Genomic DNA, 26,890 nt, shown 5'->3' on the forward strand with positions numbered 1-26,890 from the left:
CTAAACTCACGCTTATAGATTTTTAAACCAATTCAATATTCCGGGCTAAAGTTTCGGGGACTTCCCCATTGGATCTCCCCAAAAGATCTCTAGATCTAGCTTTTCTGAAATTAATAGATTGATTGATTTGATTTCTTTGTTATAGAGACTTTCAGCCGTTGCACTATTGGCAAAAATGGGTCCAAAATTACCCAAAATTTAATATCTCAACAGCACGCTGAATTCCGGCTATGAAAAACAACTTTTCCGAAGGGAAATCGTTTGGGGAATCGATTGTACGTAGTCCCAGAGCCTTGTAGGTATGTGTTTTGGACCATTTTACCCCATTTCCCCCTACTTTTTGGAGGAAATGTTTTTTCACAGCTCTATTTTTCGTAAAACATAAGCACTTTATGCATGGTTTTAGAATACTATGTCTTTAAACAACAGTTCATGAGATATTAGGGGAATATGGGGCACACTTTATAGGGGAGTAAGGGGTAAAAGTGAACCCTCGCTAAATTTATTTTAATTCATAAAAATGTTGAACGATGCGATTGTTTGAATGAACCCAAAAGTTGCCTGCAATAATAAGATTTTTTTCGAAATTTAAAGGTAATTTGAGGTTAAATAAGTTTTATTTTACTGCTATCTGTTTTAAAAGAGTTTTCACTTTTTTTCTGTATACAGCAAAACATATAGTCGTTCTCAGAATTTTGTAAAATTTGTTCCTAATCGCAACATATTAGACCCATATTTTTTATTTTGTCATTAGGGTGACTATTTATATATTAGGGCGGTCAAAAAAAAAATTTTTTTTCTCGATTTTTTTCAAAAATTTATAACTTTTGAACTGTTTGGCCGATGACGGAACTCAAAATACCAAATGAAAGTTAATTAAAAGATTTTTTCAGAAAAAATATTATGATATTAAAAAAAATGGATTTTGTATTAAAAAACATTGATTGTATTTTCACTTTTACCCCTTACTCCCCTATAAAGTGTACCCCATATTCCCCTAATATCTCATGAACTGTTGTTTAAAGACATAGTATTCAAAAACCATGCATAAAGTGCTTATGTTTTACGAAAAATAGAGCTGTGAAAAAACATTTCCTCCAAAAAGTAGGGGAAAATGGGGTAAAATGGCCCAAAACACATACCTAATAGGCTCTCCAGTCTATGGGACTACGTGCAATTGATTCCCCGGACGATTTCTCTTCGGAAAAGTCGTTTTTCATGGCCGGAATTCAGCGTGCTGTTGAGATATTGAATTTTGGGTAATTTTGGACCCATTTTTGCCCATAGTGGCGTTGGCTGGTTCGTGTGAGATCGATAGAATTTCATTAAAGTTTCCACATTTTTGTTAGTACGACACGTTTGTTTAAAACTGATTGTCTTAAAAACGTTTGCGTTAAAAATATATATTTAACGCATTTCATAATAAATAACACTCTTATTATAAACCTGGAAATTATCTGCCAAAGTAATGGAAAAACCTGAAAAACTCAGGGAACTTTATTGTGGATACACAGCAAAAAATTAATTTTAATATTACATCCAAGAGGAAGCACTTCGATCATGTCGAAAATCTCATGTAATTTTTATGGCCACAAAAATAAACAAATGCAGTAAAAGCAGCGTAATGTTAGTTCATGCACTGTATTAATGATAATTTTGTCCTTTTTGGCAAGTAATATTACACCATATTTTTGACACGATTGAAGTGCATCAACTTTGATGTGATATCAAAATTATTTTTTTGCTGTGCACCCTGTAGATAGAGAAGAACGATTAAACGCAAAAAAAAACTCTATACCAGGTCGTCAACTTCGAATTGTTCAAAAATAGAACAAAATGTTGGCCCTATCCAGAAGAATGATCAATCTTGAAATAAATTCACGTTTAAAAAAGTTTGAAATAGTGGCTTATTACAAGGAAAAGTGACTTTAATGACTTGACCTGGAAAAAAAGGGACTTTTTAGTGACTGGTTTGAAAAAAGTGACTAAGTCACTATAAAGTGACTCGCTACCAGCCCTGTTTCTGATCGTCCTCGAAGTACTTGGAACATCACTGAATATAATGAAACAATCTAAAAATATTTAAATTTCTTAGAAGTTCTCTGGAATTTCTTGAAAATGACGGTGCTTGCTAACCGTTCTCGCCTTTTTTCGTAGTGAATCTTTCGGAACATCTTATGGGTTCTTGGTTTTATTTCAGCTCATCATGGAACTATCCTGAATTTATCTAACCTCACGCTTATAGGAGACTTCCCCTTAAGATCTCTGGAATTCCCCAAAGATTTCTAGATCTAACTTTTCTGAGATCAATAGAACATCATTAAAGTTTCCACATTTCTGTTAGTACGAAACGTCAATACATTAAAAAAGTTGTGATCTTAGACTTACTAAAATGAAGTAATTGTTCAACTTCAACATTTAACGGATTTGATAGTAAAGCTGTTTCTTTAAAACTGATTGTCATGTCTCAAAAATGTTTGCGTTAAAAATATTTTTTAAAGCATTTCATAAATAACATTCTTATTATAAACCTGGAAATTATCCGCTTAAGTTTTGGAAAAACCTGGAAAACTCAGCGAACTTTATTTAGCCAAATGAGTGGACACCCTGTAGATAGAGAAGAACGATTAAACGTTAAAAAACAAGGTCGTCAACTTCGAATTGTTAAAAAAAATAGAACAAAATGTAGGCCTATTCAGAAGAGTGATCAATCTTTAAATAAATTTACGTTTAAAAAAGTTTAAAATAGTGACTTATTACAAGAAAAAGTGACTTTAGTGACTTTGCCTTAGATCAAAGCAACTTTTTAGTGACTGGCTTGAAAAAAGTGACCAAGTCACTAAAAAGTGACTAGCTACCCGAGCAAAGTCTGAGATCAAATTGAAATCTAAATTTGATGTTGTGATTTCGCTGATAATGATTGCTCAGGTTGCTGTCGTTTTGGTCGTTTTAACGGTTAAAATATCAAAATTGAGAGCAAAAAAATCTTCCTGTGACATCACATTGAAAACTATTTCTGCTATCAGTGAGAGCAAACTGAAAACTCAATTTGATATAAATTTTTCCTGTTGATAAGAAAACAAGTAATCAATTTGATGTTTTGCTAAGGCAATGAAAACAAACCCGCAACAACTTATTTTTAAAGAGCAAATGTACAGCAAAATGAAAACGAATTTATCAATTGCATAAACTGAAATCAAATTAGGATTTCAGTTTGATGTTGATATCAAAACTTGATTTCAACTTGCTGTCATGTTGATGCTAGACTTTGCTCGGTATACCAGCCCTGTAAGGGGAATCGTGAAATTAAAAGTAACTTTGAAGACATTTCGGAGCACTCCTAAGGAAATCCTTGAGACATTTGCAAATGAGGTAAGATTTAAAGAAATAATTTATTACTTTCAAACAGTGAACAATTTTCAAGATTCCGTACACAGAAATTCAAGAACCAGAATTAACACAACTTCATTAGATTTTGAGACGTTGATTGAGAAAATATTTCAAGATGTAGGCTAGACTGATGCAAAATTTGACTTTTTCGCTCCACAGTGCTTAAATGGTTTCAAATCGGGTCCTGATTAGCTTCCCAAAGTTACAACTCATTTGGTTAGAAACAGACTTTGTACAAGCCATTTGAAGTTTACATGTAAATTACTATGGGAAATCTCAACTTTTTGTTCATTGCCTTCTAGTCTTTTTCCATATTGAGCTGCGAAACAGTTCGATAACCATTCATATAGAAATTTTTCTCAGCTACAACTTTGCTGAAGATCGTTTTTATGTAAAACGAGACAGGAAAAAGTTATTAATTATTTAAGAGATTGGTAAACTTATGACATGATCAAGCAGCTGCTCTGTAGGCAACACTGTATTTTGCAGTGTGACATAGTAGCCATGATTTTTGTGTCCTATTCAACGCCCCAGAAACACCAATGTTGCCTGCAGAGCAGTTGATCGAGCATGATCATATGACATCAGCGCATTGAACCATTGATAACTATCGATTCTTGCATTTAATCAAAAAGTGGTCTTCAGCAAAGTTGTAGCTGGGAAAATTTCCTACAAGAGCAGTTGAAAGTTTTTGAAGCAGACCGATATGGTGAATTATTAGATGGACATGAACAAAAATCTTGGTTTAACCATAGTAATTCCCATACCAACTTCAAATGGTTTGTGCGCCATTTCAGTTTCTCACCAAATGGGTTCAAATTTTGAGAGGTTAGTCAGGATCCGATTTGGAATCGTTTTCGAATTTCAAATTTTTCATCACTCTAATGTAGGCAGTAGAAAACTGTTCAGGCCGTTATGCATTTAAAAAGGAGCTGGTTCCCTTTTTAAGGCTATTTTAGCCTTACAATATATGTTTTGAACAGTGCTGTTAATTTTCATATCATTCGATTGAAGATGAAGCAATACAACCATTCAATCAAATTTGCGAAAACGAATTCTCTCACGCCCATCATTTGAAGAGCCACTTTCTCAATCGAATCTCATGGTCACTGTCAATTGAGTCACTCACTATCAAGTGATATATGGCAGTGGAGTATTGAAAAATAGACATGTAAGGCCTTTTAAGAATCGATGGCGACCCAGTATTGGGTTGATGTTGAGTCAATTTTGAATTTATGTCGGGTTGAGGCCAGTGATGGGCAACTGAACCAACCGGTGCGCACCGTGTGCTGGTTCGTGTTCAAAAAAATACTCCTGTGTTTATGTAAGCGTGTTTACATACTCTGGTTCGGTTGAGTTTTCGTGTACCAGTGTGTTCTAAATCAAAACCGACTACCGGTTTTCGAGTTGATGTTCAGAACCGCAGCTTGAAAACCGAAAACCGGTGTGCTAGAATTTTGGTTTTGGTTCACGAGATCTGAACCGTGTGCATGGTTCAATTATATGTAACCAAAACCGGGTATACCGTTCTTGGTTCAGAACATTGGCAAGAATTAAATAACAGTGCTCCGATACCGATACCTTCTTGAAATCCAATATGGCGGCTTCCGGTTGCAGATAAACTGAGAAATACTGTCAAATACCCTTCAATATGGGTATTTTTGGAATCGGGATGACGTTTATAGACCGGTTATCAATGTCAGACGCCATATTGAAATCCAAGATGGCGGCTTCCGGTTGCAGAAAAACTGGGAATTACTGTCAAATACCCTTCAATACGGGTATTTTTGGAATCGGGATGTCGTATAGACTCCGGAAATAGATGACCGATGTCATCTTGAAATCCAAGATGGCAGTTTCCGGTTGCAGAAAAACTGGGAAATGCTCTCAAATACCCTTCAGTATGGGTATTTTCGGAATCAGGGTGATGTCTAGAGACCGGAAATCAATGTAAGAGGCCATTCTGATATCCAAGATAGCGGCTTCCGGTTAAAGGAAAACTGAGAAATACTAGCAAAAAAACTAGCAAAAATATGGGTATTTTCGGAATTGGGATGACGTTATATACGGATATCAATGCCTGACGCTATCTTGAAATCCAATATGGCGGCATCCGGTTATAGAAAAACTGGGAAATAATGTCAAATTTCCTTCAATACGGGTATTTTGGGAATCGAGATGACGTATGTAAACCGGAAATCAATGTTAGACACCATCTTGAAATTCGGCGGCTTCAGGTTGTAGTAAACCGGGAAATACTGGCAAATGCCATCCAATATGGGTATTTTCGGAATCGGAGTGATGTCTAGAGACTGGAAATCAATGTCTGACGCCATTTTGAAATCCAAGATGGCAGCTTCCGGTTGTAGAAAAACTGGGATATACTGTAAAATACCCTTTAATATGGGTATTTTTGGAATCAGGGTGATGTCTAGAGACTGGAAATCAATGTCTGATGCCGTTTTGAAATCCAAGATGGCGGCTTCCGGTTATAGAAAAACTGGGTTATGCTGTCAAATACCCTTCAAAATGAGTATTTTTGGAATCGGTATGACTTATAAAGACCGGAAATCAATGTCTGACGCCATTAAAGTCCAATATGGCGGCTTCCGGTCATAGAAAAACTGGGATATACTGTCAAATACCCTTCAATATGAGTATTTTTGGAATCGGGACCGGAAATCAATGTCAGACGCCATTATGAAATCCAAGATGGCGGCTTCCGGTTGAAGAAAAACTGGGAAATACTAGCAAACAGGGATTGAGACTAACCGACGTAAACCTGGCTAATGTGTGTTTTTGTAAAATTGAATGATAATCTTTTCAACTAGAGTAATGAGATAAGATCGACGACAACGGATATTTGACCACTAATCTTTGATCACTAATAAAGACAGTTCAAGCTGAACATTGTATTAGATCCTAAGTAAAATTCATCGATTCTCTTCGTCGACTTTCTCTTTCGTTAATAATTTGAGCACATAATCGTTTCTTGTTATGTTTTTCGTTTTAGATGCTAGATAAAAGATTCTTTTATCGATCTGTGTGCTGAAAATAGCTGAGAATGTCTTTATATGGCCGTGGAGATACAAAGAGAAAGTCGACGAAAAGAATCTTTCAATGTAACTTAGGACCTAATGTAATGTTCAGCTTGAATTAACAATATATCCACAAGTAGAGAACTTTAAGTCAATATGACACTCCAATTCCGAAAATACCCATGTCAAAGGGTGTTGGACAGTATTTCCTTATATTTTTGGTCGCTACACACTTAGATTATTTTACCGAAATCTGTGAAATCTTACCGAAATTTCAACGTCTGAACGTTCGGTAAACAGTTCGGTGATTTTTCGCAGATTTCCTGTAATTTTTCACAGATATTCGGTGAAAAAATACAGGAAATATGCGAAAAAATCACCGAACTGTTAACCGAACGTTCAGCTGTTGAGATTTCGGTAAAATTTCACAGATTTCGGTGAAATAATCTAAGTGTGTACGTCGTTTCGATTCCAAAAATACAACTTTCTATATTTCCGGTCTCTACGTCGGTTCGATTCTAAACATATCCATACTGAAGGGTATTTGACATTATTTCCCAGTTTTTTCTGCAACCAGAAGCAGCCATCTTGGATTTCAGGATTGCTTCGTAAATACATTTCCAGTCTCTATACCTCATTCCGATTCCGAAAAAAACCATATTGAAGGGCATTTGACAGTATTTCCCAGTTTTTTTGCAACCGGAAGCCGCCATATTGGATTTCAATATGGCGTCTAACATTGATATCCGGTCTTTATACGTCATCCCGAATACCCATATTAAAGGGTATTTGCTAGTATTTCCCAGTTTTCCTGCAACCGGAAGCCGCCATCTTGGGTTTCAAGATGGCGTCAAACATTGATTTCCGGTCTCAGGACGTCACCCTGATTCCGGAAATACCCATATTGAAAGGTATTTGACAGTGTTTCATTTTTTTTTAACCGGAAGCCGCCATATTGCATTTCAAGATGGCGTTGGTCTACGATTTCCGGTCTCCACGTCACCCCGATTCTGGAAATACCCACATTGCGTAATATATCATTTGAATTCACAGTTTTCTGTATTCAAAAACCGCTATTTCGACTTGACACTGCATATTTTTATTCATCAAATACAAATTCTGTTTAGTTATCTGCCATCACTGGCAATTCTGAATAATGCGCACCACGCACATTAACACACAACAGTACCGGATCGGTTCTTGAATTCAAAACATCATCCTTGTGAACACGAACACCGGTACTGGAAAATCAGAACCGCACCGTGTGCAGCGAAATGGTGAACACGGTGCGGTGTTGGTTGCAACTACCAAACCGAACCGACGGCAGCACCAAACACTCGGTACAACAGATCAGCACATTGGTTATGATTTAGAAATTCGTACCGGTGCTGTACCGGTGTTTTGCCCATCACTGGTTGAGGCCTGGTAGAAGTCCGGTTGGTGTCGAATTGGCTTAGCTTTCTCACCGAAATGTCAAACAGAGCTCCGTTTGTGTGTAGAATATCAAGCGTTTCTCAAATGAGAATGATCCATGCCTTCGTCAAATGACTAAGCAAACTGATATCACCCATTCGAAGGAGATCCCTTTGATAGCGAATGCTTTTCTCATTTTAATCAAACATGTTCAATTGATTTCGAGAATTTACAGCACTGGTCTTGAATATTGGTGGGTTGCAAGTAGCTGGAATTTCCGCTGGCTAAAGTTTAAACATTTACCTCATTACCTCTGCCACATTGATCGGGTATTTCCCGACCAAAATATTCTGGACAGTCAAAATTTATGTCCTTTTTCGCGTTATTATTATTATTCAATTGAAAATAATCACCAATAAATTAAAACTGATACCAACGGTGGTGTGTCCCATCCAGATTGTCTGGCTTTGTACCCGGAAGGGGGGGTAGGCATTCGTACGTTCCACTGATTGGGGGAAGTGTAAATGAAAATCAACGCGGAAACCACTCAATCACCCTTGTCTCCGAGGTCCATCGGAGGTGGACATCGAAATTAAGCTTGGGTTGGGGTATACAATTTTCGTAGTTCTTCCGTGTGTGTGACAGTAAACACTCCCTTCGTTCTCTTGCGTCTGTCGATAATTGATCAATTGAAATAATTTTTTTTCTCGCGCATTGTTAATTGAACAGCATTTTTTTAAATTTATCGTCAAACCACCGGTAACATATTGTCAGTGAGGGGACTGGCGGCTGTCATTAACTGGTCGCCAGTTTTATTTAGCGATACTGTCCGAGGCTTTGTCTAGCACACTATCATTCGTGTGCGAGATTTGTTCACACATCGGAGATGACTGATCCAAACACAAATTGGAAGATTACTGAAAATGACTTCCATTCCCGTTTGTCCACTCAAAGTGTTAAACTAAGCGCCAACAGAACACTTCATTATAAACAACGGCGGAAAGCGATTCTTCCGGATGATATCCGATTGCTGAAGATGCATGGGCTCATTACTCGGTGGGAAGAGAAGTTTCAAGCTCAAACACAGCGACACTTTCACATTTTTCACGACACATTCCAGTGCACGTCACGCCTCCCACTGCCTCCACCCACCAGCCGCGTTGAAAATTAAGATAATGATAACGATGATGGTAAATGATGAACATAATCATTTCCAGATCCTGTCGGTTGCCGTCGTCTTCTTCGTCACTTTCGCACTAGTTGAGACGATCATAGGCAGGCACTGTGGCTGGAGGAAGTGATTAGTTTAGGCTCAACGTTAGAAAATCTACACCGCAGCCAATTAATTCTCGACGGTGGCGATAATGATGCTTAGAAATCGCAGTAAAATGGTACCATAATTAGATTAATTTACGATCGCGCACGAGAAGGAGGGTCCCAAAATTGTCTGCGATTATCCAATTTAATTAAATGTTTATGGTTAGGTTCTGGGATTTCAGTCAACCGCTGCCGCCTTGGTTGGCCAGGCAGCATGCATAAATCATCGCAAATCACCGAGTAAGGCGAGAACTATCTGGCAAGTACCAAATTAAATTGTCCTTTCCGAGAAGGTCACCCGGTTCACACTGATTCAGGCTGATCCTAATGCGGGGGAAACCAAGGGAGCGCATATGCGCTTGAGTGCGATTTATGTTTGGAGCCGGTTGTTCTGCGATGAGAGGCTGCAGAAATCATTTTATTCTTATAAGTGTCAAATTGATAAAAGGCCTGTTCAGTCTGGCAAGAGCTCTAATCTCTTTGTTTTTTTTCCTGAAGGTCCTGAATATCTGTAGAGATTCGAAAAAAGATTACTTGTCAAATCTCGCTGGTATGAAGCAAGATCATGCTGGAGCCAGCAGCGTTTGATTTTCGGTCAGATTAAGGAATTTTTCGGTTAAAACGATTAACCATTTGTCAAGCTTATGGATTCATTTTCCATCAGATGTCACTGCTGTTGTTTGCGGTGACATCTATCGCAAAATATGCATAATATGTTTTCCGTAATTGTTCAAAGAGGACAGTGCAGTGCAAAACATGTCTGGTACTTGTATGTATGCATTTAGATTAACATTCGAAGTCCCTCCTTTTTCACATATTCTGCACAAAAATACTTTCTAAGCTCCGCCCCTGACAGGATTTCCCGCCATTTTTATGAATGGAGCGGGGCATAAAGTATATTTTGGGCAGAATATGTAAAAAAGGAGGAACTTCAGATATTAATCTAGTTGCATATATAGATGTACCAGACATGTTTTGCAGATGCTCAAAAATTAAGATAGAGTCCAGCTAAAGGCAAATCTAAATTATTTGATAAAAAACTGAAAAAATCATATGATTCGATATTATTATCTAATGATAGAGTTGGTTGGAAATGCTATCTAACATGAAGCTTGAGTGTGATAATTTATTAACTAGAGAATGATCTTAGAAGAGGGTAGGTAGGAGTTCCGTTAGACCCTACCTACCCTCTTCAAAGATCATTCTCTAGCTAATAAATCATCACACTAAAGCTTCATGTTAGATAGCATTTCCAACCAACTCTGAAAATCGCAAACTTCGCGTATGAACATAAAACTTTTGAATCTAAGGATAGATTTAAGCAAAAATTTAGATCAAATCAAATGAAAGACTTGTATGAGTAGGTTATTGTATTGATGCATCCTAATAAATCATAGATTATGAAATTTGCCAGATGGCGAATTTTAATTGTGTTAGCAATTGCAGAAATCATTTCCAAACTGAAACATTGCTTCAATCAACGTTAATTGATGCAACATTGATGTACCATAATTAGCTCAATTAAATTCAAAATTAATAACTTCAACGTGGACTTTTTGGTTGATTCAATTGTATCGGACATTTTTCCTCACACCCACTCCAGCCATTCACACAGAAAACAGAAAATTTACATCCCACACGACGTCCGACAACCACAGATTGGTAATGAATTAATAATCGCATTCGGTTTCAACCACAGCAACAACAACGAAATCATACATGGAAAAATTACAGTTGAAATTACGATGATTGAGAAGAACAGAAAAATAACGTGACAATGTGAGATCGAATGCGCTGTGGTTGCGAAATAATAACTCCCCTGGGATGCGAGGAGGCCAGGATACCGGGGACGGGAATTCGGTGAATAACCTACAATGGGGTCATTTAAGCCTCATTAAATAATAAAATCGACCAATATGTGTCCTTTGGAAAAACGAAAAAGCCGTAAAATGGATGCAGTTGATTACCCAGCGGTAGGTAACGAATTTTCCGCGGAAAAATAAAACTTTTGCGATTGCTCTCGTTTTCCAATCGGATGGAATTTCTGATGGGATGGTAAACTACGCGTGGCGGTGAACAACCACGGGCAAACATCAACTTACCGCCTCCCAGTCGATGCTCTTGAAGAACGGATGATTGACAATGTCCATGAAGGCCGACTCCCGGTTACATCCGAGACGGTCGGCCGGGTTCTTGTTGAGGAAACCTTTCAGCACCGAGGCAGCCTTGACGCTCAGCGAACGCGGGATACGGATTGTCTTCTCCAGGATCACTTGGAACAGATAGTCTTCGGTGTTCTGTAGCGGGGGAATTGTAATTGGGATAAGTAAGCTGAGGTTGTTCCGATTTTCGGGAAGAGCTCACCTGATCAGGATTTTCGGAAGCACCAGCAATGTCGAACGGACTGCGTCCGGCCAGCATTTCGTACAGCAGGACTCCCAGAGCCCACCAATCCACGGAGAAACCTGACGGAAACCTCACTCATTAATTCATGACATTTTGATTCCCCGGGTGGTGACTTACCGTAATCTTCCCCGCGAAGAATCTCCGGTGCGATGTAGTTCGGCGTACCGCAGAAGGTCGACGTAGTATCGCCCGGGCGGATGCCCTCTTTGCACATACCGTAATCGGTCAGCTTGATGTGACCTTCGTGATCCAGCAACACGTTGTCCAGCTTCAAATCTCGGTAGATGATGCCCTTCTCGTGCAGGAAGTTCAGCGCCAAACTGATTTCGGCCGCGTAGAACCGTGCATGCTCCTCCGGAAGACGTCGCTGGCGTTGCATGTGGAACATCAGATCACCACCGCGGACGAACTCGATTACGAAGAAGAGTCTGTATAGGACGGGGGGTATGATTGATCGAATCGGGTTTCAGCATTATAGGAAAGGAAGTTTACCTCGAGGGCGTCTGGAAGCACGAATGCAAACCGACCAGGAACGGATGGTTGGAAGCCGTCTCGAAGACGTGCTTTTCCGTTTGAACCCAGTCGATGTCCTCATCGTCCGTGACCAGGGCCTTCTTGATGACCTTCATCGCGTAGATCCGCCGGGTCTTCTTGAGCTCGACCATCAGCACCTTGGCGTAGCTACCGCGGCCAATTACCCTGATTACGATAACGGAAATTAATCGGAGCTCATTGATTCAAATGCAATGTGTTCAATACCTGATCAGTTCGAAATCGTTGAGCGAGTACTGCCGCTGCGTGCCCGGTTCCAGCGGTTCCTCCACGTTGTCGGATGCCTCCACCGGGACCTGGTCGCACGACGGATCCGCATGGATGTACTCGGACGGATAATCCTGCGGAGGTTGAATCACATCACCGGCGCTCGATTCGTCGTTCAGATCCTGATGCTGCGGAATGAAGAAAGAAGGCAAAATGAGTGAACGCAGGAAATTGCTAAATTAACTATCGCAAGAAAGTAGGAACAGTATGTGCGAGATCGTATCAAATGAAGTATGAAATCATTTCTCTTTCTTCGGGTGCAGTTTCCCGTTTCCCGTTAAGCTGATAAGATCTCTCCGCTCGGTGTGGCTTCCCAGTCTGTCTGTCCCCAGTCTTGCAGACATTTTACCCGATAGAGAAAGACCCGGAAGCAAGAACTTTACTTTCCGGAATCGCTTTGCTTCCCAAGCGGGAAGTCACCACCATCCGGGGAGAAAAAATGGTTACATTGAATGAATATTTGAAAAATTTAAGCTTCGACGAACGAACGAACGAACGAGCCAAGTGGAACGCATTACTCAGGTTGACTGAAGCGTCGGATGGGAAGTAGGTGCAGGAGAACTAGGATGCTTCGATGGTTATTTTTTAACAAGACGGTACAGTCAATGGGGGACTTTTCCTTGGAAAGAAATGTCATAAGATTTAAAAATCACTTTTTAAAAAGAAGAAACTAGAGAGAACCAGAAAATAGAAATCACAATTCAGAAGAAAAAAACGGTTAAACATTTAAAATAGTGAGTCGGAAGTCAAACATAAGAAAACAAATAAGGAAATAGGGTAGGTGTACCAGTTATAGCTATACGTTCATTTTATGGTGTGTTCCAATTATGGCCAATGGAAATCCCATATGCCATAATTGGAACACTAGCGGCGCCGATGGTGTAGCGGTAAGCGTGATTGCCTCTCACCCCAGCAGGCCTGGGTTCAATCCCAGTCGGCGCCGCTGGGATATTCTGAGGCATAACATCTCTGATCACGCCTTCCTTCGGAAGGGAAGTAAAGCCGTTGGTCCCCGGTTCATGAGTAGATGGGTCGATAGGTAGAATCCAGGTGTGGTAGCTGCCTCCCTGGCGTCGGTAGCATTGGTGCTCAGCACGGTAAACAAGATCGACGGAAAAGAAACCAAGGAAAAAAAATAATTAGAACACACCATAATATGAACGTATAGTCTGGTAACTGGTATAACTGGTACATTTACTGTAGGTGCTGAACGGAATCGAAATTTGATGTTTAACGCCATTTCTATACCCATGTAATATTTCCAGTTTTATCACAGCGTAGCATACGAAGGACTTTACCCCGTTTGGCATAATAATCGTTTGGTATAATACAGGTATATCTCAATATAACGTAACTGTCACTTTAGGCTTCCATCGTTGATTTCTCGCTAACAATCATTAAATCAAACAAAATAATAACACCATTTATATATAAGACAATCCTCCATCTATTGGTCATGCCAATTTATATGACTGAGTTGTTATTTGTGAGATATCGACGATTTAAGCCAAAAGTGACAGTAACGTTATATCGAGGTATACCTGTACTTTGAAAAATTGTACTGAGAACAGTAACAAATATTTTTTGAAAAAAAAAACTCATAATTAATTTGAAAAGGTAATAAACTGATTTCTAATCAAAACAATATAATTTTCCGGAAAACCCTTTATAAGAATATACCAAGTCCAATATTATGATAAAGAATATTTCCTTTTTTGAATATTTCAATAAACAAGGGAATATTTCTTTCAAAAGTATTCAATGCTTCCTTCTTTGAACATTTTAAAATAAATAATAAAGAATAAATGGAACGCCAGTGAAAAGATCAATATGGGAAAAAAAATTAGGAAAATGTATCATTCCGGGAAGTGTCACTTCCCATAAGTTATATTAATATTCATTAAGGTGCCAAGTAAATGCAAAATTTACTGTTATTACACATTTCGGTTTCTATTAGACTGGCAGTGGACGCAGAATTGTCCCATGTACTTTGGAATTTCATAACAATATGGGACAATTATGCTTCCATGGGAAATTATGCCTATCAAAAAAATACATTTTGACTTTTCTAAAAATATTGAAATATCAAAAAAAAAATCTAATTTTGTAAAGAAAGTTCACGTGCAAAAACATTTGTTGCAAGTCATTGTGACATAAAGTTGGACTAAAAAACCACAAAACATCTCGACCTATCGACTTTACTGAGGGTCCGATTTTTTCATGATGAGAAAGAAAAAAGATTGTTACATTTAAATTTTCTCATGAATCTAAGGAAAAAAAAAAAGATTTTCTTGGATTTTTTATTAGAAAAAAATATTTTCGGGGCAGTATATTCCCCTTTAAAGTTTTCTAGTGCTCGAATTTATTAGTATTCTTCATCTTCTTCGCATTTAAAACTTATTGATTATCGCATATCAGCTTTTTGCGTGCTCTCAACTCATTTTGATCATAACATGATTTTATAAAATGAGCCTGGAAAAATAAACGCATCATTGAAAATGATTTTATAATCAGATATTGTTTCAAGATTTTAACAACAACGCTTGTCTTTTAAATTTAACAAGCAACTGCAATCTATTAGAACTTTCAAAATTTCTTGAATATGTATATATATTTATACAGATTTTTGTTTAATTTATTAAAAGTTCCTCAAATTATAGTTCCGTTAAGCCAATTTTAAAGCTTTAAAATACATATAAAGTGAAGTCACAGTGAGAGCAATTGCAGAACATTGTGCTTTGGCAGAAAGAACATTTTGGAAATTTTTAAGTGAATGGATTATGCGAAAATTAAGCTAAATAACAACAGCTAAATGAGTGTTCACTCGGCTGTCGACAAAAGCAGGCCACTCTCGATGTGTGCTACGCGATCGTCTGTTTTCTCGACAGCAACCATTGTGTGGTCCTCCTCATTGTTCTTCATCAGCAGTTCTTTCGGTCGATGCGTCGTCGACTTTGGAAAGCAACCGTATCGTGATGAGTGTGTGAGTGCTGACCACGTTTTGTGTCCATTGCTGCAATGGACGCGCTCTGAACCTCGTTGGCATACAACAATTTGCCATACAATGAAACTACTGGAAGCGGCTCCAGTTCTGATGGAGGAGGCTTTTTGGATAGCGGAAGATAAAGTGTTTATTGTGTTGTACCTTTTGACTATAGTTTTAAGATGTATTGTATAGTGACCAAGAATCCTCGGCTCTGTAAAGTTAATTCGGTTGAGCCTTATCAAATAAATTAATAAACAACAAAAAAAAACAACAGCTAAATAACTAGTTGAAAAAGTGTTAATTCTACCAAAAAGCTTATTGCACATATACTCAGAATTGACAGCAGAAGAACGAATCAGGCGAGACACTGAAATAATATGAAAAAAGTTCTCGCCGAGTGCAAAGTCGAACATTATATATTAAGGGCTGAACTGAAGGTCTGATTGAAGCTATACAATCAGCGAAACATAGTTTTTGACTTAGATTCATCCCCATTTCAACTCTACTAAGCGAATTGGAAAGGACTCAGAAATTATACACGGTATACCCAGCTGTAAGATGTAAGATCTACCACCGATTCCTAGTCCTGACTACTTCAAACTAGAGGAACAGGATTTTTCAGTAATCCAAGGAACACATCTTAGTCCTTATTACTTTTTATGCCTTGTTGAAAGTGACAAGACTCGGCTTTGTCTACCGAGGATGATCTTTAAACAAGGAAAAAAAAATGTTTAGTTGTCTTCATCTATGTGATTCCTAATCTTCTATTCGTTGTTCCCTAGTTCCTGACTAGGGGAACAGGATTTTTCAGTAATCCAAGGAACACATCTTAGTCCTTGTTACTTTTTATGCCTTGTTGGTAGTGACAAGACTCGGCTTTGTCTACCGAGGATGATCTTGAAAGAAGGAAAAAATGAGTTAGTTGTCTTCATCTATGTGATTCCTTATCTTCTATTCGTTGTTCCCTAGTTTGAAGTGGTTAAGACTAGGGTTCTGATGCATGGTCATTATCGGTGTCATACCTTAATTTTGTTGCTAAGGAATCCAATTTTGATTGACAAAGGGGCGCGCCTTTGGAGGGTGTTTCAACACTCCGAAGGGTATAAATAGCGGGACCTTTCAATTAGAGTCGGATCCTTGCGATAAATGCAAGAGTGACAACTGTAAAAAAAATCGAATACTTCATCATTTCTCAATAGTGATGGAGTAATACGACATGCACTAAACTAAGGACACGGGATATACTACAATAGATCAATTTACTGGTCGCAGTAGTGTTAGGTCCCGAACAAAGGAAAAAAAAATACCCAGCTGTAAATTTTCGCTTGATTCTGCGATTCTGCGAAGCACGTAGTTATCGTCGCCGAATCCAGCAACCGAATCCAAAGTAAATTTTGTTCATCTTGCAGCAAATTTTGAATGTTTTAGTTTGAAGGTAATGATAGTCAAGCCGATGATTAACATTATTACCTATTTGAAGTTCTTTTTAAACTTATTAAAATGATAGAATCAAGATTATTTTCCTGGTAGATTTTTCTTCCAACGATTGTATTTCAGCCATAGTTTGAATAATTGTTGTACATTGATCACGTTAACCTTTGATCAGCTTTTAAAATCAAAATCTGGTGATTTTAATCAATCGAAAGCTTAACAGTAATACTATTTTTTAAGCTTTTTAAGGCATTAAATAACAGTATTTTTTCAACCCTTTTTCAGCCTTCTAGTTTTATTTTTTTAATCATGGAAGTATTCGCCGTAGTCGCAGTCCACTTCTAACTGGAGCTCCCTTTCCTTGGGATTAGAGGGATAGGCTTTGAATTTAAAAGAATTAAAATGCCGGAAATACAACGAGTTAAACTGACGACATTTAACAATAGTGTGCAATAGATTCCTTTTTTCTTCTATCACGCTATTAAATTATGTATAGCGAATTGCTGATTTGTAGAGGAGTGTTAAGTAAGTCTTGTTCAGTTTTTTGTTCAGCTAACTTATTGAGGTTGATTTGCTTTATGCATTACTAACACTAGTTTACAGCACACAGCTAAAAAAAGTAGTGTAAATTTCCGTTACTATGATGCACATAAATGGAGCGTCATATATCATACAAGTTTAGATTAAAGATCGCGTAAATTTAAGAGACATGTCATGCAATATTCCATATATTGTATGCAACTGTCCACTTTTGTTTGCAACATTTCTTGCAAGCTGCTAGTTCACGTGAAAAGGAAGTTTACATGTACGAATGTTTGCATGCATGGATGTTTACATCGCCAGTAAAATTCAGAATTTTTTGGTGTGCATATTTGAACTTTGTACGCTGATGGACATTTCCCACGTAAAATCGTGCACTGAATCCAAAAATGTAGCCAGAAAAAATCTCAGTAGGATAGTTTTATAGATACAACTAACAATGACATTGTACCTAACAAAAGTTTGTTTACTAAAATACAAATATCTCCGGCTGTAATGAAGCTATATAAATTATTTTAATGCCAAATTAGATATGAGAAAATTTGATTTCGATCAATACTTGTCCAAGCTCCAAACCTTTTTTATGTTTGCTAAGCCCCAGCACTTACTGAGCAAAAAAGGTTATCTTCCATTTAATTCCACTTAATTAATTGTGGTATCCATGACAGATACGTATTTCGACTACAATGTGCAGTCTTCATCAGTGTCATTCCCACTAAAGAACTTATCAAAATCTAATCCCCTTAAGTACTCATCCCTAGGTAAAAAATTCAAGATCATAGGTATAAATAAAGGGTGTCCACGATGAAATTGCCACACACAAAATTGATTCGCAAAATTCGAGTTTTCGTCCGATTGCCATCAAATTTTCAGGGATTGAGAAATAACTATTAAACTTCATTTTACCATTTTACTCGTATTTTATTTACAGTCCATACGCTAATGCTCGCACCTTGGCCTTAACCCCGGCCATAAGATTCTGCACAACCTGTGAATCAACCGTTTTTTGCATGTAAACCCATACTTTCTTCAGTTCCTCGACTGTCTTCACTACCTTAGGTCGTTTAAGAAGGTGCTGCTTCATAATCGCCCAGTACTTCTCGATGGGGCGGAGCTCCGGAGTGTTGGGAGGGTTGAACATTTTCGGCACGAAATTGACTTTTGTCCGCATACCACTTCAGCACGTCCTTGGAGTAGTGGCATGAGGCCAAATCCGGCCAGAAGATTGTTGGGACGTTGTGGGCCTTCAGGAGAGGAAGCAGCCGCTTCTGGAGGCACTCTTTTATGTACACCTGTCCGTTCATCGTGTCCTGGGTCACGAAAGGTGCACTCCGCTTCCCGCACGTGCAGATGGCTTGCCAAACCAGGAATTTCTTCGCAAATTTGGACATCTTCTGAGTGCGGACATGCTCCGGAACGCTGAACTTATCCTCGGCCGTGAAAACCAGGTTGCCGGGGATCTGTTTGAAGTCGGCCTTCACATATGTTTCGTCGTCCATGATGCAGCATTCAACTTTCGTCAGCATGTTGAGGTACAACTTCCTGGCACGGGTTTTGGCGGACTTGTTCTGCTTCTCGTCGCGATTAGGGGCCTTTTGTACCTTGAACGTTCGAAGCCCAGCCTTAGTTTTGGCCTTCTGGACAAAACTTCGGCTTAGGTGCAGCTTCTTAGCCACATCCCTAACGGAGGCGTTCGGATTTCGGTTGAAGGCCCCAACTACGCGGTTGTGATTTTTGGTGTTGTACGGAATACTTTTTCCTTCACTTCTGGGCTTCCGATCGGTGGTCAACCGTTCCTCGAACCGCTTAATCACTCGCGACACCGTGGAATTCGCGATTCCCAACGTTTTAGCGATGGAACGATGCGAGAGATCCTTGTTCTCGTGATGAATGCGCAAGATTTTATCACGCACGAGCTGTTCTTTTGACTTCATTTCCGCGAGTTTTGATCACAGGACTTTAAAACTTGCAGGATGTAAATAATGCACTATGAACTAAATCCACCCAAATTTTCATTAAATTCTACCCAACGGTTAAAAAGTTAGAGCAATTTCATAGTGTGGCAATTTCATCGTGGACACCCTTTATGAAACTACAATGTGTTGAATCGGAACCTACCTAACTAATAAAAACCAAAGATTTAAGTAAGCTAAAGGAGACAAATCTATGCAACTCTCTAATAAGGAAAATCCCCAAAGGCTTGGTAGCCATCATAATGAAGTAATGAAATTGGGTTGTTAGCGGAATGCTAAATAAAACAGCAAAAAAGGTTATCTTCCATTTAATTCCACTTAATTAATTGTCATGGATACCAAAATTAATTAAGTGGAATTAAATGGAAGATAACCTTTTTTGCTGTTTCATTACTTCACTTACTGAGCAATTTAGTCATGGAATATTTGTATGGTCGCTAAGCCGACCACTATTGAGTTCAATGGGTCGTTAAAGCGAATCTTAAAGAGAGGGGGATTTTATAAATATGAGTTAAAGGGAAAATTACTGGAGATCCCGAAGTAATAAAATGTTGGAACACGCCAATGGGATTAAAAATACGAAGATTCTGAGGCTTCGACATTTGTAAGGAGCATTAGGCTATGATTTTTTTCTCTACAAAGTTTTAAAATTTATAAAAATCTTCTAAAATTTAGAAATTTTTGTTTTGAATATGGGATTTACAACAAGACTTAAAATGTCAATTTGTCCAAGAAGGCCTTTTCAAAGTCTGCAACTTGGAAGAATGTTCAAGGCTCCACTATTTAAAAAAATCTATATAATTCTGAGTAGAATAACTAATGAACGATTAGGATTATTGAGAAGGAATTAAAGTATAGATTCAAGAGAAATGTTGCGAAGAATCCCCACAACATTCTGGCAAACATCATAAGGGAGTTCCAATCAGAATTCCAACATAATTCAGAGATAATGGAGGTTGTGAGAAGAATGTCATATGAAATTTAATGATAATTAATTGGCGAAAATTCAATTAGAATTATAAGCAGCTTTAAAACTGACTGAGCAGCCTGGTGGTTACATTCAATTATTATTCAGTTATTATTCAATCTTCGAGAGCGTGGTTTAAAGGCTTGGCATAAAGTCGTGACTTCATTCACGTCATGAGTAGACTTATGTCCAACCACTACTCGCTAGATGCTCATCTCAATAGAGTAATCCTCGTGGACAGCAACATCTGTCGGTGTGGAAACGGTTGCGATGACATCGATCACGCAGTTTGGCAATGTACGCATAATGACGCCGCCAGAGAGCTACTTTTGAATACCCTTGAGGCCCAAGGAAGACAACCCTATGTTCCTATCAGAGACGTGTTGAGAACTCGCGATATCTGCTATATGCAGTCGGTTTATGTGTTTCTGCAAATCGAATTCTAGAACCGCACTACCGTTCATACTGGCGACAACGCTCTGATGAGCCAACGAAACCTTACCCCCAAGCTCCTCCCCTGATCCAATCCTTCGACAATGTACCTCTCTAACCTCGGGTAAGCCGCAAGTATTCGGCCCAACTCCTACTAGACATAGAATTAAGTGAATTTTGTTACAAACAAAGAACAATGAACTATCGGCTCCGTAAGGCTAACGCGATTGAGCCTTCCAAATAAACGAACTAGTAAAAAAAGGGTGCTCTGAGGATGATTTCCAAAGAAATAGACTCAGGAGTATACCTGAGGAATGGTTAGTCTAGCCAAGTCTAGTCAATACATACTAGAGTCTACACATTCCTGCGCAGAGTTTTTGATATTTTCTAAGGAATCGAATCCTCAGAATAATAATACATAAATTCTATGGAGGATTCCAAGGAAATTCTTAGGGAAATTTCGAAGGAATTGCGCCAAAAATACCATAGTAGTAAGCTTCTACAATGGTTCTTTTTGGGATGAACTAAACTTGTAGAGGAAAACATTGATGCTTGACGAGCTTTTAAAATCCAAAAAGGTATAACTTATTGTTATTTTACCGTCACAGGTCAAATCAGTTTGAAGCTCTCTCACGACGCGATGCTAGTGTGTATGAGATAGAACTCAAAATTCTTGATAATTTGAAAACTATCGTCTTCCGAAAAGTCGACCACGAGGCCAATGTTATTCGGGTGGTGGACATATTTGTTCAGAATTCGTGTTATGTGCGTGTGAACTTCCGTTACATATTTCGAGGGCCTGATCAACTAGAAGTTTTTTGTGTTTGAGAAAAAAAGTTCAGAAGATCAACCCTAATAAAAAAAATACCATAAACGAATTAAAACCTAAATGATAGAAGTATTCCAAAAATGGTTTTAAAATACCCGGAAAACGTCGTTACCCAAGTGAAAATTTCGGTTTTATAAGGGTTCTGTAGACCATGATTTAGACTTGTAGAATGCTTTAAAACCTCCATAAAACTTGCAATGTTACTTGGATAAGCTAAATAACCATAGCAATTTTATTTGCTAAGGTCTGGTGACATACTAGTTCGATTTTGTTTTTTTAATACGCAGCGCTAGTGTGTTTTAGAGCAGCGCTGCCCAACGTCGGGTCGGGCGTGGTCTCTGGATATTCAATGGCATCATTCTAGTCAATTTTCTTCATCATTATTAATTTCGGCCCAGCATGAATGAGAAACAAACAAAATGCTGCTTTAAACATGTTCATCGCCATTCATTCAACAATTGAAAAAGCAAGGCCTGCTGCTTTAGAGAGATGTAAATTTTTTAATTTTTGCTCCACAGTGCTCAAACGGCGTCAAATTGGGTACTGATCAGCCTCCTAGAAAATTAGCTAGCGATCAAAATAGCTACAGAACTTTTCATCAGACCATAATGGACGAAGTAGGCTAGAAAGTTTAGCTTTCCAAAGTAACATTTCAGGTTTAATTATGGTTTACTAGTCTATTCTAAGTCTTATAAAACTATGATAAAACCGAAATTGTTACTTGGGTTCCCACAGTAATTCCCATATAAACTTCAAATGGTTTGTGCCAAGTCTGTTTCTTACCAAAATGAGCTCAAATGTTGTGAGGCTAACCAGAACCCGATTTGGAATCGTGGGCACTGTGGAGCGAAAATATCAAATTTTGCTTCAGCCTTATGAAATCCTACCAGTTTCCTACAACTTTGTTTCAGATGTCATTTCGATTGCATGAACCGTTTTCGTGCTATGATTTATTGAAAAAAGTCGAACACGCCATTTTGAAAAATAAGCGTTAGCCAAAATGGCCTAGTTTAAGGAGTTCTGAGAGGTATTATTTTTTATTATTTCGCTAATTGGCCTGGAACTGCTCAATACTGAAATTCAAATTCATATTCGAAAAAATTGAATTCAAAAACGAGCATTTCCAGGTCAAATAAGAAAAGTAAATACATTTCAGACTCGATATTCTCCAATTTGCATAAAACTTTGCTTGATTGTTTGTTATGGTCAATCATTCACGTTTGAGCTTAAACTAGGCCATTTTGAATCTTGCAAAAATATCAAAAAGGCGTATTCGATAATTTGCGACATATCATAACTCGGAAACGTCAATTCCTATCGAAATGACGTCTGAGACAAAGTAGTCGTAAAAATAATTACTTTTCAGTAAAAAATATACTCGATAAAAAAATTTAAGTAAATTGTGGTTAAAAATCCAAAATAATGTTTTAAAATATTGTAACAAAAAATAAATTCCTATATCTTTTTTTAATATTTTAACTCAGCATTATTTTACAACATATTTTCCTGAAATTAAATTAATTTTCCTAAGACTTTGCCTCAGGCTTCATTTTGACTGGAATTGAAATTTTCGATTTATGATTTGTTGAAAAATATATATTTCGCCAATTTGAATTGTTTTGCAAGCTACAGAACGACCGAATTTTCGCAAACACCAAAAACAAACAATTGTGGAATGTTTCATGCTTATTGAAGAAATTCGCGTCTGATCTATTCGTCATTTTGCGTGGAACTTCTCAAAGAGATGAACAAGCAGCCGGTTAAAAATCTCTCTAATAAATAATTAAAAAAATGCTCAAGACATCAAATAATGACAAAATTACACCGGCATTTAGAAAAGAACAGAAATCGAACCATCAGTAGAAACAGTTAAGTAATCTAATTTAAAAAAAAACTGTTCGAAACATTTCTCGAAAAAAACACCCCAATTCTCGCGCCGGCACCCATTCCGGCGACTTCTACCTCATTCATTGCTTCAATTTGTTTTTCCCTGCGGTAAAAATGAATCTTGCGCTCGTTTTCAACCCGTGTACTAACAGTCCGGATGGTGGGATGTCTGTGGCATTGCAGGGGCGGAAAAGTAGCAAATATAAAAAAGTTAAATTTTACTTCCTTTCGCTAGAAAAGTTAGACCACCTCGGAGGAGGAGGACGAGGCGGATGAGGCAAAACGTTGAATTCAATTTCCGTCTCACAAGAAAAACGAAGCGAAATCTTCGCAACGACTTCAACTCAGCAGTGCCAAACGGGTTTTGGCATTTGAACCTCAATCAGAGACGCTAGGGAAGACTGCATACCGCAGCTTGGAAATCAACGAATGAGAAAAAAAAAACACACAGATTGAACTTGTCACAATTTCAGCTCGGTGTGGAATTCAATTACACCTAACATCGATTTCCGCAAAATTCTTCGGCATTTCTTCCGCATTGTCGCGGTCTCAGCCAATCACTCACTTGAACCCTTGGCTTACATATACATTGATTCAACAAACCACCACCCGAAAAAAGGGGGAGTAGCTACTTACATCACGCTCCTTGAACACCGGTTCCACATGTTCGTTGCTGCACGGTTTGTTGCCAAGCTTGTGGCACTTTTTGTGCACCAACAGCTTGCACTGGATGCACTTGAAGCCCTGTCGACCGAGGCCCCAGATGCGGTCGTGGCAGAACGCGCAAAAGGCTTTCTGAAATGGGAGGGTTGGGAAAAAAGGTGGAGAAATTAGAATGCATTTCACGGTGAGTATTTAATGTCAATAATTATAGTTTACAATCAGCGAAGATCATACGAACAAAAAAAAATCGTCACGTAATGAAAAAAAGTTATTCAAAAAAATGAACACGATCGATGATGAAACAAAACAAAAAAAACAATTCTATATGTCAAATAAGACAAAAAAAAAAATAATGAAACACGCAATTTTTAATGAACATTTGAAAACAGTAGCAAAAGTACACCCAACCGGTACATTTTTACAACTTTCTTTTTCCGATTTTTTTTTGTAGGTACCATATTTTTTTAAATATTTTTTTGACATTTTGATATCAGTTAGTTTCATATGAATATCGAAAAAAAAAAGAAATTTAGATGGCGTAAAAAAAAGAGTAGATGCAATGGAAAAGAAATAAAAATATATAACGCACCCGTAAAATTATAGCTTTAAATAGTAACAATGACACGCAAAATATGAGCAGCCCTTAAACAATCGGAATGGAAAAATAGTTGCGGGAAAAATCAAAAAAAATTTATTTTCAGTGAAGCACCACTCCCAAAATAGCTCCATTCCGGAAAATGACTTCTGTCATTCATTTGCTTTGACCTTCAACCTTCATCAAAATCCATATTCCTTCTGAAAAAGGGTGAGAGCGCTGAAAGCTTCTGCCCGGAGAGGAATCCCACGCAAGCTGCTTTCGGCAGAAATGATTAAAAATTGATTACAACAGCCTTCTTATCTAACCGGATCAAAGAAGCAACAGCAGCAGCAGCAGCAGCCAGACCTAAGCGGCCCTGCAGGTTAGTTATTTATGAAAGAAGAGGCTGCTCATATTTTGAGTCTGTTTATTCTCGTAGCCGTATTTTTTTTCTATTGAACTTACCCGATTGAATCGCTTCGCCTGGAATATGTGTCCATTTATTCGGTACAGCTTTCGCCATCTCCTGGCACCTCTTCGGTAGATGCTTCCTGCGATTGCGGGGGAGAGAAAAAAAGGAAATTGGCATTAGATATGTTTTGCTTATCGGAAGTGTTGTTATTTCTTAGGGAAGATCATGCAGCCAACGAACGAGAACTTTTATGGATTTTTCGTTAAAGAAAAAGATTATAAATGATTATTCTATTCGGGAAATGAGAATTGTTATAAATATTTAGTTTAATACTTTAAGGTATTAAACTAACTCCGTTAAAATTTTATAATTAAATTTTAGCCCGTTTGGACTGAACAAATTTTAACGAGGTTTTAGAGCATTCTACAAGTATAAAGTATGGTTTACAGAACCCTCATTAAACCAAAATTGTTACTTGGCATATTTGACATATGTAAAACGTAGGGGAAAAGCGCTAGAAGATGGACACTGAAGGAAAAATAGAAACTTATTGTTTTCATTGTCATAAGCATTGACCAATCTGATGACCACTATGACCACACTATGACCACTACTCATTCGCAGGTAGTAAAGGGTGTCCACGATGAAATTGCCACACTATGAAATTGCTCTAACTTTTTAACCGTTGGGTAGAATTTAATGAAAATTTGGGTGGATTTAGTTCATAGTGCATTATTTACATCCTGCAAGTTTTAAAGTCCTGTGATCAAAACTCGCGGAAATGGAGTCGAAAGAACAGCTCGTGCGTGATAAAATCGTGCGCATTCATCACGAGAACAAGGATCTCTCGCATCGTTCCATCTCTAAAACGTTGGGAATCGCGAATTCCACGGTGTCGCGAGTGATTAAGCGGTTCGAGGAACGGTTGACCACCGATCGGAAGCCCAGAAGTGAAGGAAAAAGTATTCCGTACAACACCAAAAATCACAACCGCGTAGTTGGGGCCTTCAACCGAAATCCGAACGCCTCCGTTAGGGATGTGGCTAAGAAGCTGCACCTAAGCCGAAGTTTTGTCCAGAAGGCCAAAACTAAGGCTGGGCTTCGAACGTTCAAGGTACAAAAGGCCCCTAATCGCGAAGAGAAGCAGAACAAGTCCGCCAAAACCCGTGCCAGGAAGTTGTACCTCAACATGCTGACGAAAGTTGAATGCTGCATCATGGACGACGAAACATATGTGAAGGCCGACTTCAAACAGATCCCCGGCAACCTGTTTTTCACGGCCAAGGATAAGTTCAGCGTTCCGGAGCATCTCCGCACTCAGAAGATGTCCAAATTTGCGAAGAAATTCCTGGTTTGGCAAGCCATCTGCACGTGCGGGAAGCGGAGTGCACCTTTCGTGACCCAGGACACGATGAACAGACAGGTGTACATAAAAGAGTGCCTCCAGAAGCGGCTGCTTCCTCTCCTGAAGGCCCACAACGTCCCAACAATCTTCTGGCCGGATTTGGCCTCATGCCACTACTCCAAGGACGTGCTGAAGTGGTATGCGGACGGACAATAAGGTCAATTTCGTGCCGAAAATGTTCAACCCTCCCAACACTCCGGAGCTCCGCCCCATCGAGAAGTACTGGGCGATTATGAAGCAGCACCTTCTTAAACGACCTAAGGTAGTGAAGACAGTCGAGGAACTGAAGAAAGTATGGGTTTACATGCAAAAAACGGTTGATTCACAGGTTGTGCAGAATCTTATGGCCGGGGTTAAGGCCAAGGTGCGGGCATTTGCGTATGGACTGTAAATAAAATACGAGTA

At 38.5% G+C, this 26,890-nt stretch overlaps 2 protein-coding genes across 4 annotated transcripts in view; one reads left to right on the forward strand and one right to left on the reverse strand.

Annotated features, from left to right (window-relative positions):
- aPKC (protein kinase C iota type) overlaps window positions 1-26,890 on the reverse strand; it is a 499,255-nt gene that overhangs the window by 47,669 nt on the left and 424,696 nt on the right. For all 3 annotated transcript variants that reach the window (XM_065225295.1, XM_065225296.1, XM_065225300.1), the window contains exons 5-11: window positions 25,134-25,219; window positions 24,065-24,223; window positions 12,324-12,511; window positions 12,057-12,263; window positions 11,682-11,992; window positions 11,523-11,623; window positions 11,261-11,455 (exon numbers count right to left, since the gene is read on the reverse strand). In XM_065225295.1, the coding sequence (XP_065081367.1) occupies window positions 11,261-11,455; window positions 11,523-11,623; window positions 11,682-11,992; window positions 12,057-12,263; window positions 12,324-12,511; window positions 24,065-24,223; window positions 25,134-25,219 (1,247 nt within the window). The remainder of the gene's footprint in view (window positions 1-11,260; window positions 11,456-11,522; window positions 11,624-11,681; window positions 11,993-12,056; window positions 12,264-12,323; window positions 12,512-24,064; window positions 24,224-25,133; window positions 25,220-26,890) is intronic.
- On the forward strand, window positions 1,510-26,719 carry LOC135704070 (uncharacterized). Its single transcript, XM_065225495.1, has 2 exons — window positions 1,510-1,672; window positions 25,705-26,719. The coding sequence occupies exon 2, from the start codon at window positions 25,862-25,864 to the stop codon at window positions 26,639-26,641; it is 780 nt and encodes a 259-aa protein (XP_065081567.1). The 5' UTR covers window positions 1,510-1,672; window positions 25,705-25,861; the 3' UTR covers window positions 26,642-26,719.

This window comes from Ochlerotatus camptorhynchus, unplaced genomic scaffold (genome assembly GCF_037179485.1).
Source record: "Ochlerotatus camptorhynchus isolate MF236.1 unplaced genomic scaffold, CSIRO-AGI_Acam_v1.1 ptg000021l, whole genome shotgun sequence".
NCBI classification, from domain to species: domain Eukaryota; kingdom Metazoa; phylum Arthropoda; class Insecta; order Diptera; family Culicidae; genus Ochlerotatus; species Ochlerotatus camptorhynchus.

What these genes read in the sequence shown, in the direction of transcription:
- LOC135704070 (XM_065225495.1), top strand. Translation starts at nt 25,862, where the DNA reads ATGGAGTCGAAAGAACAGCTCGTGCGTGATAAAATCGTGCGCATTCAT.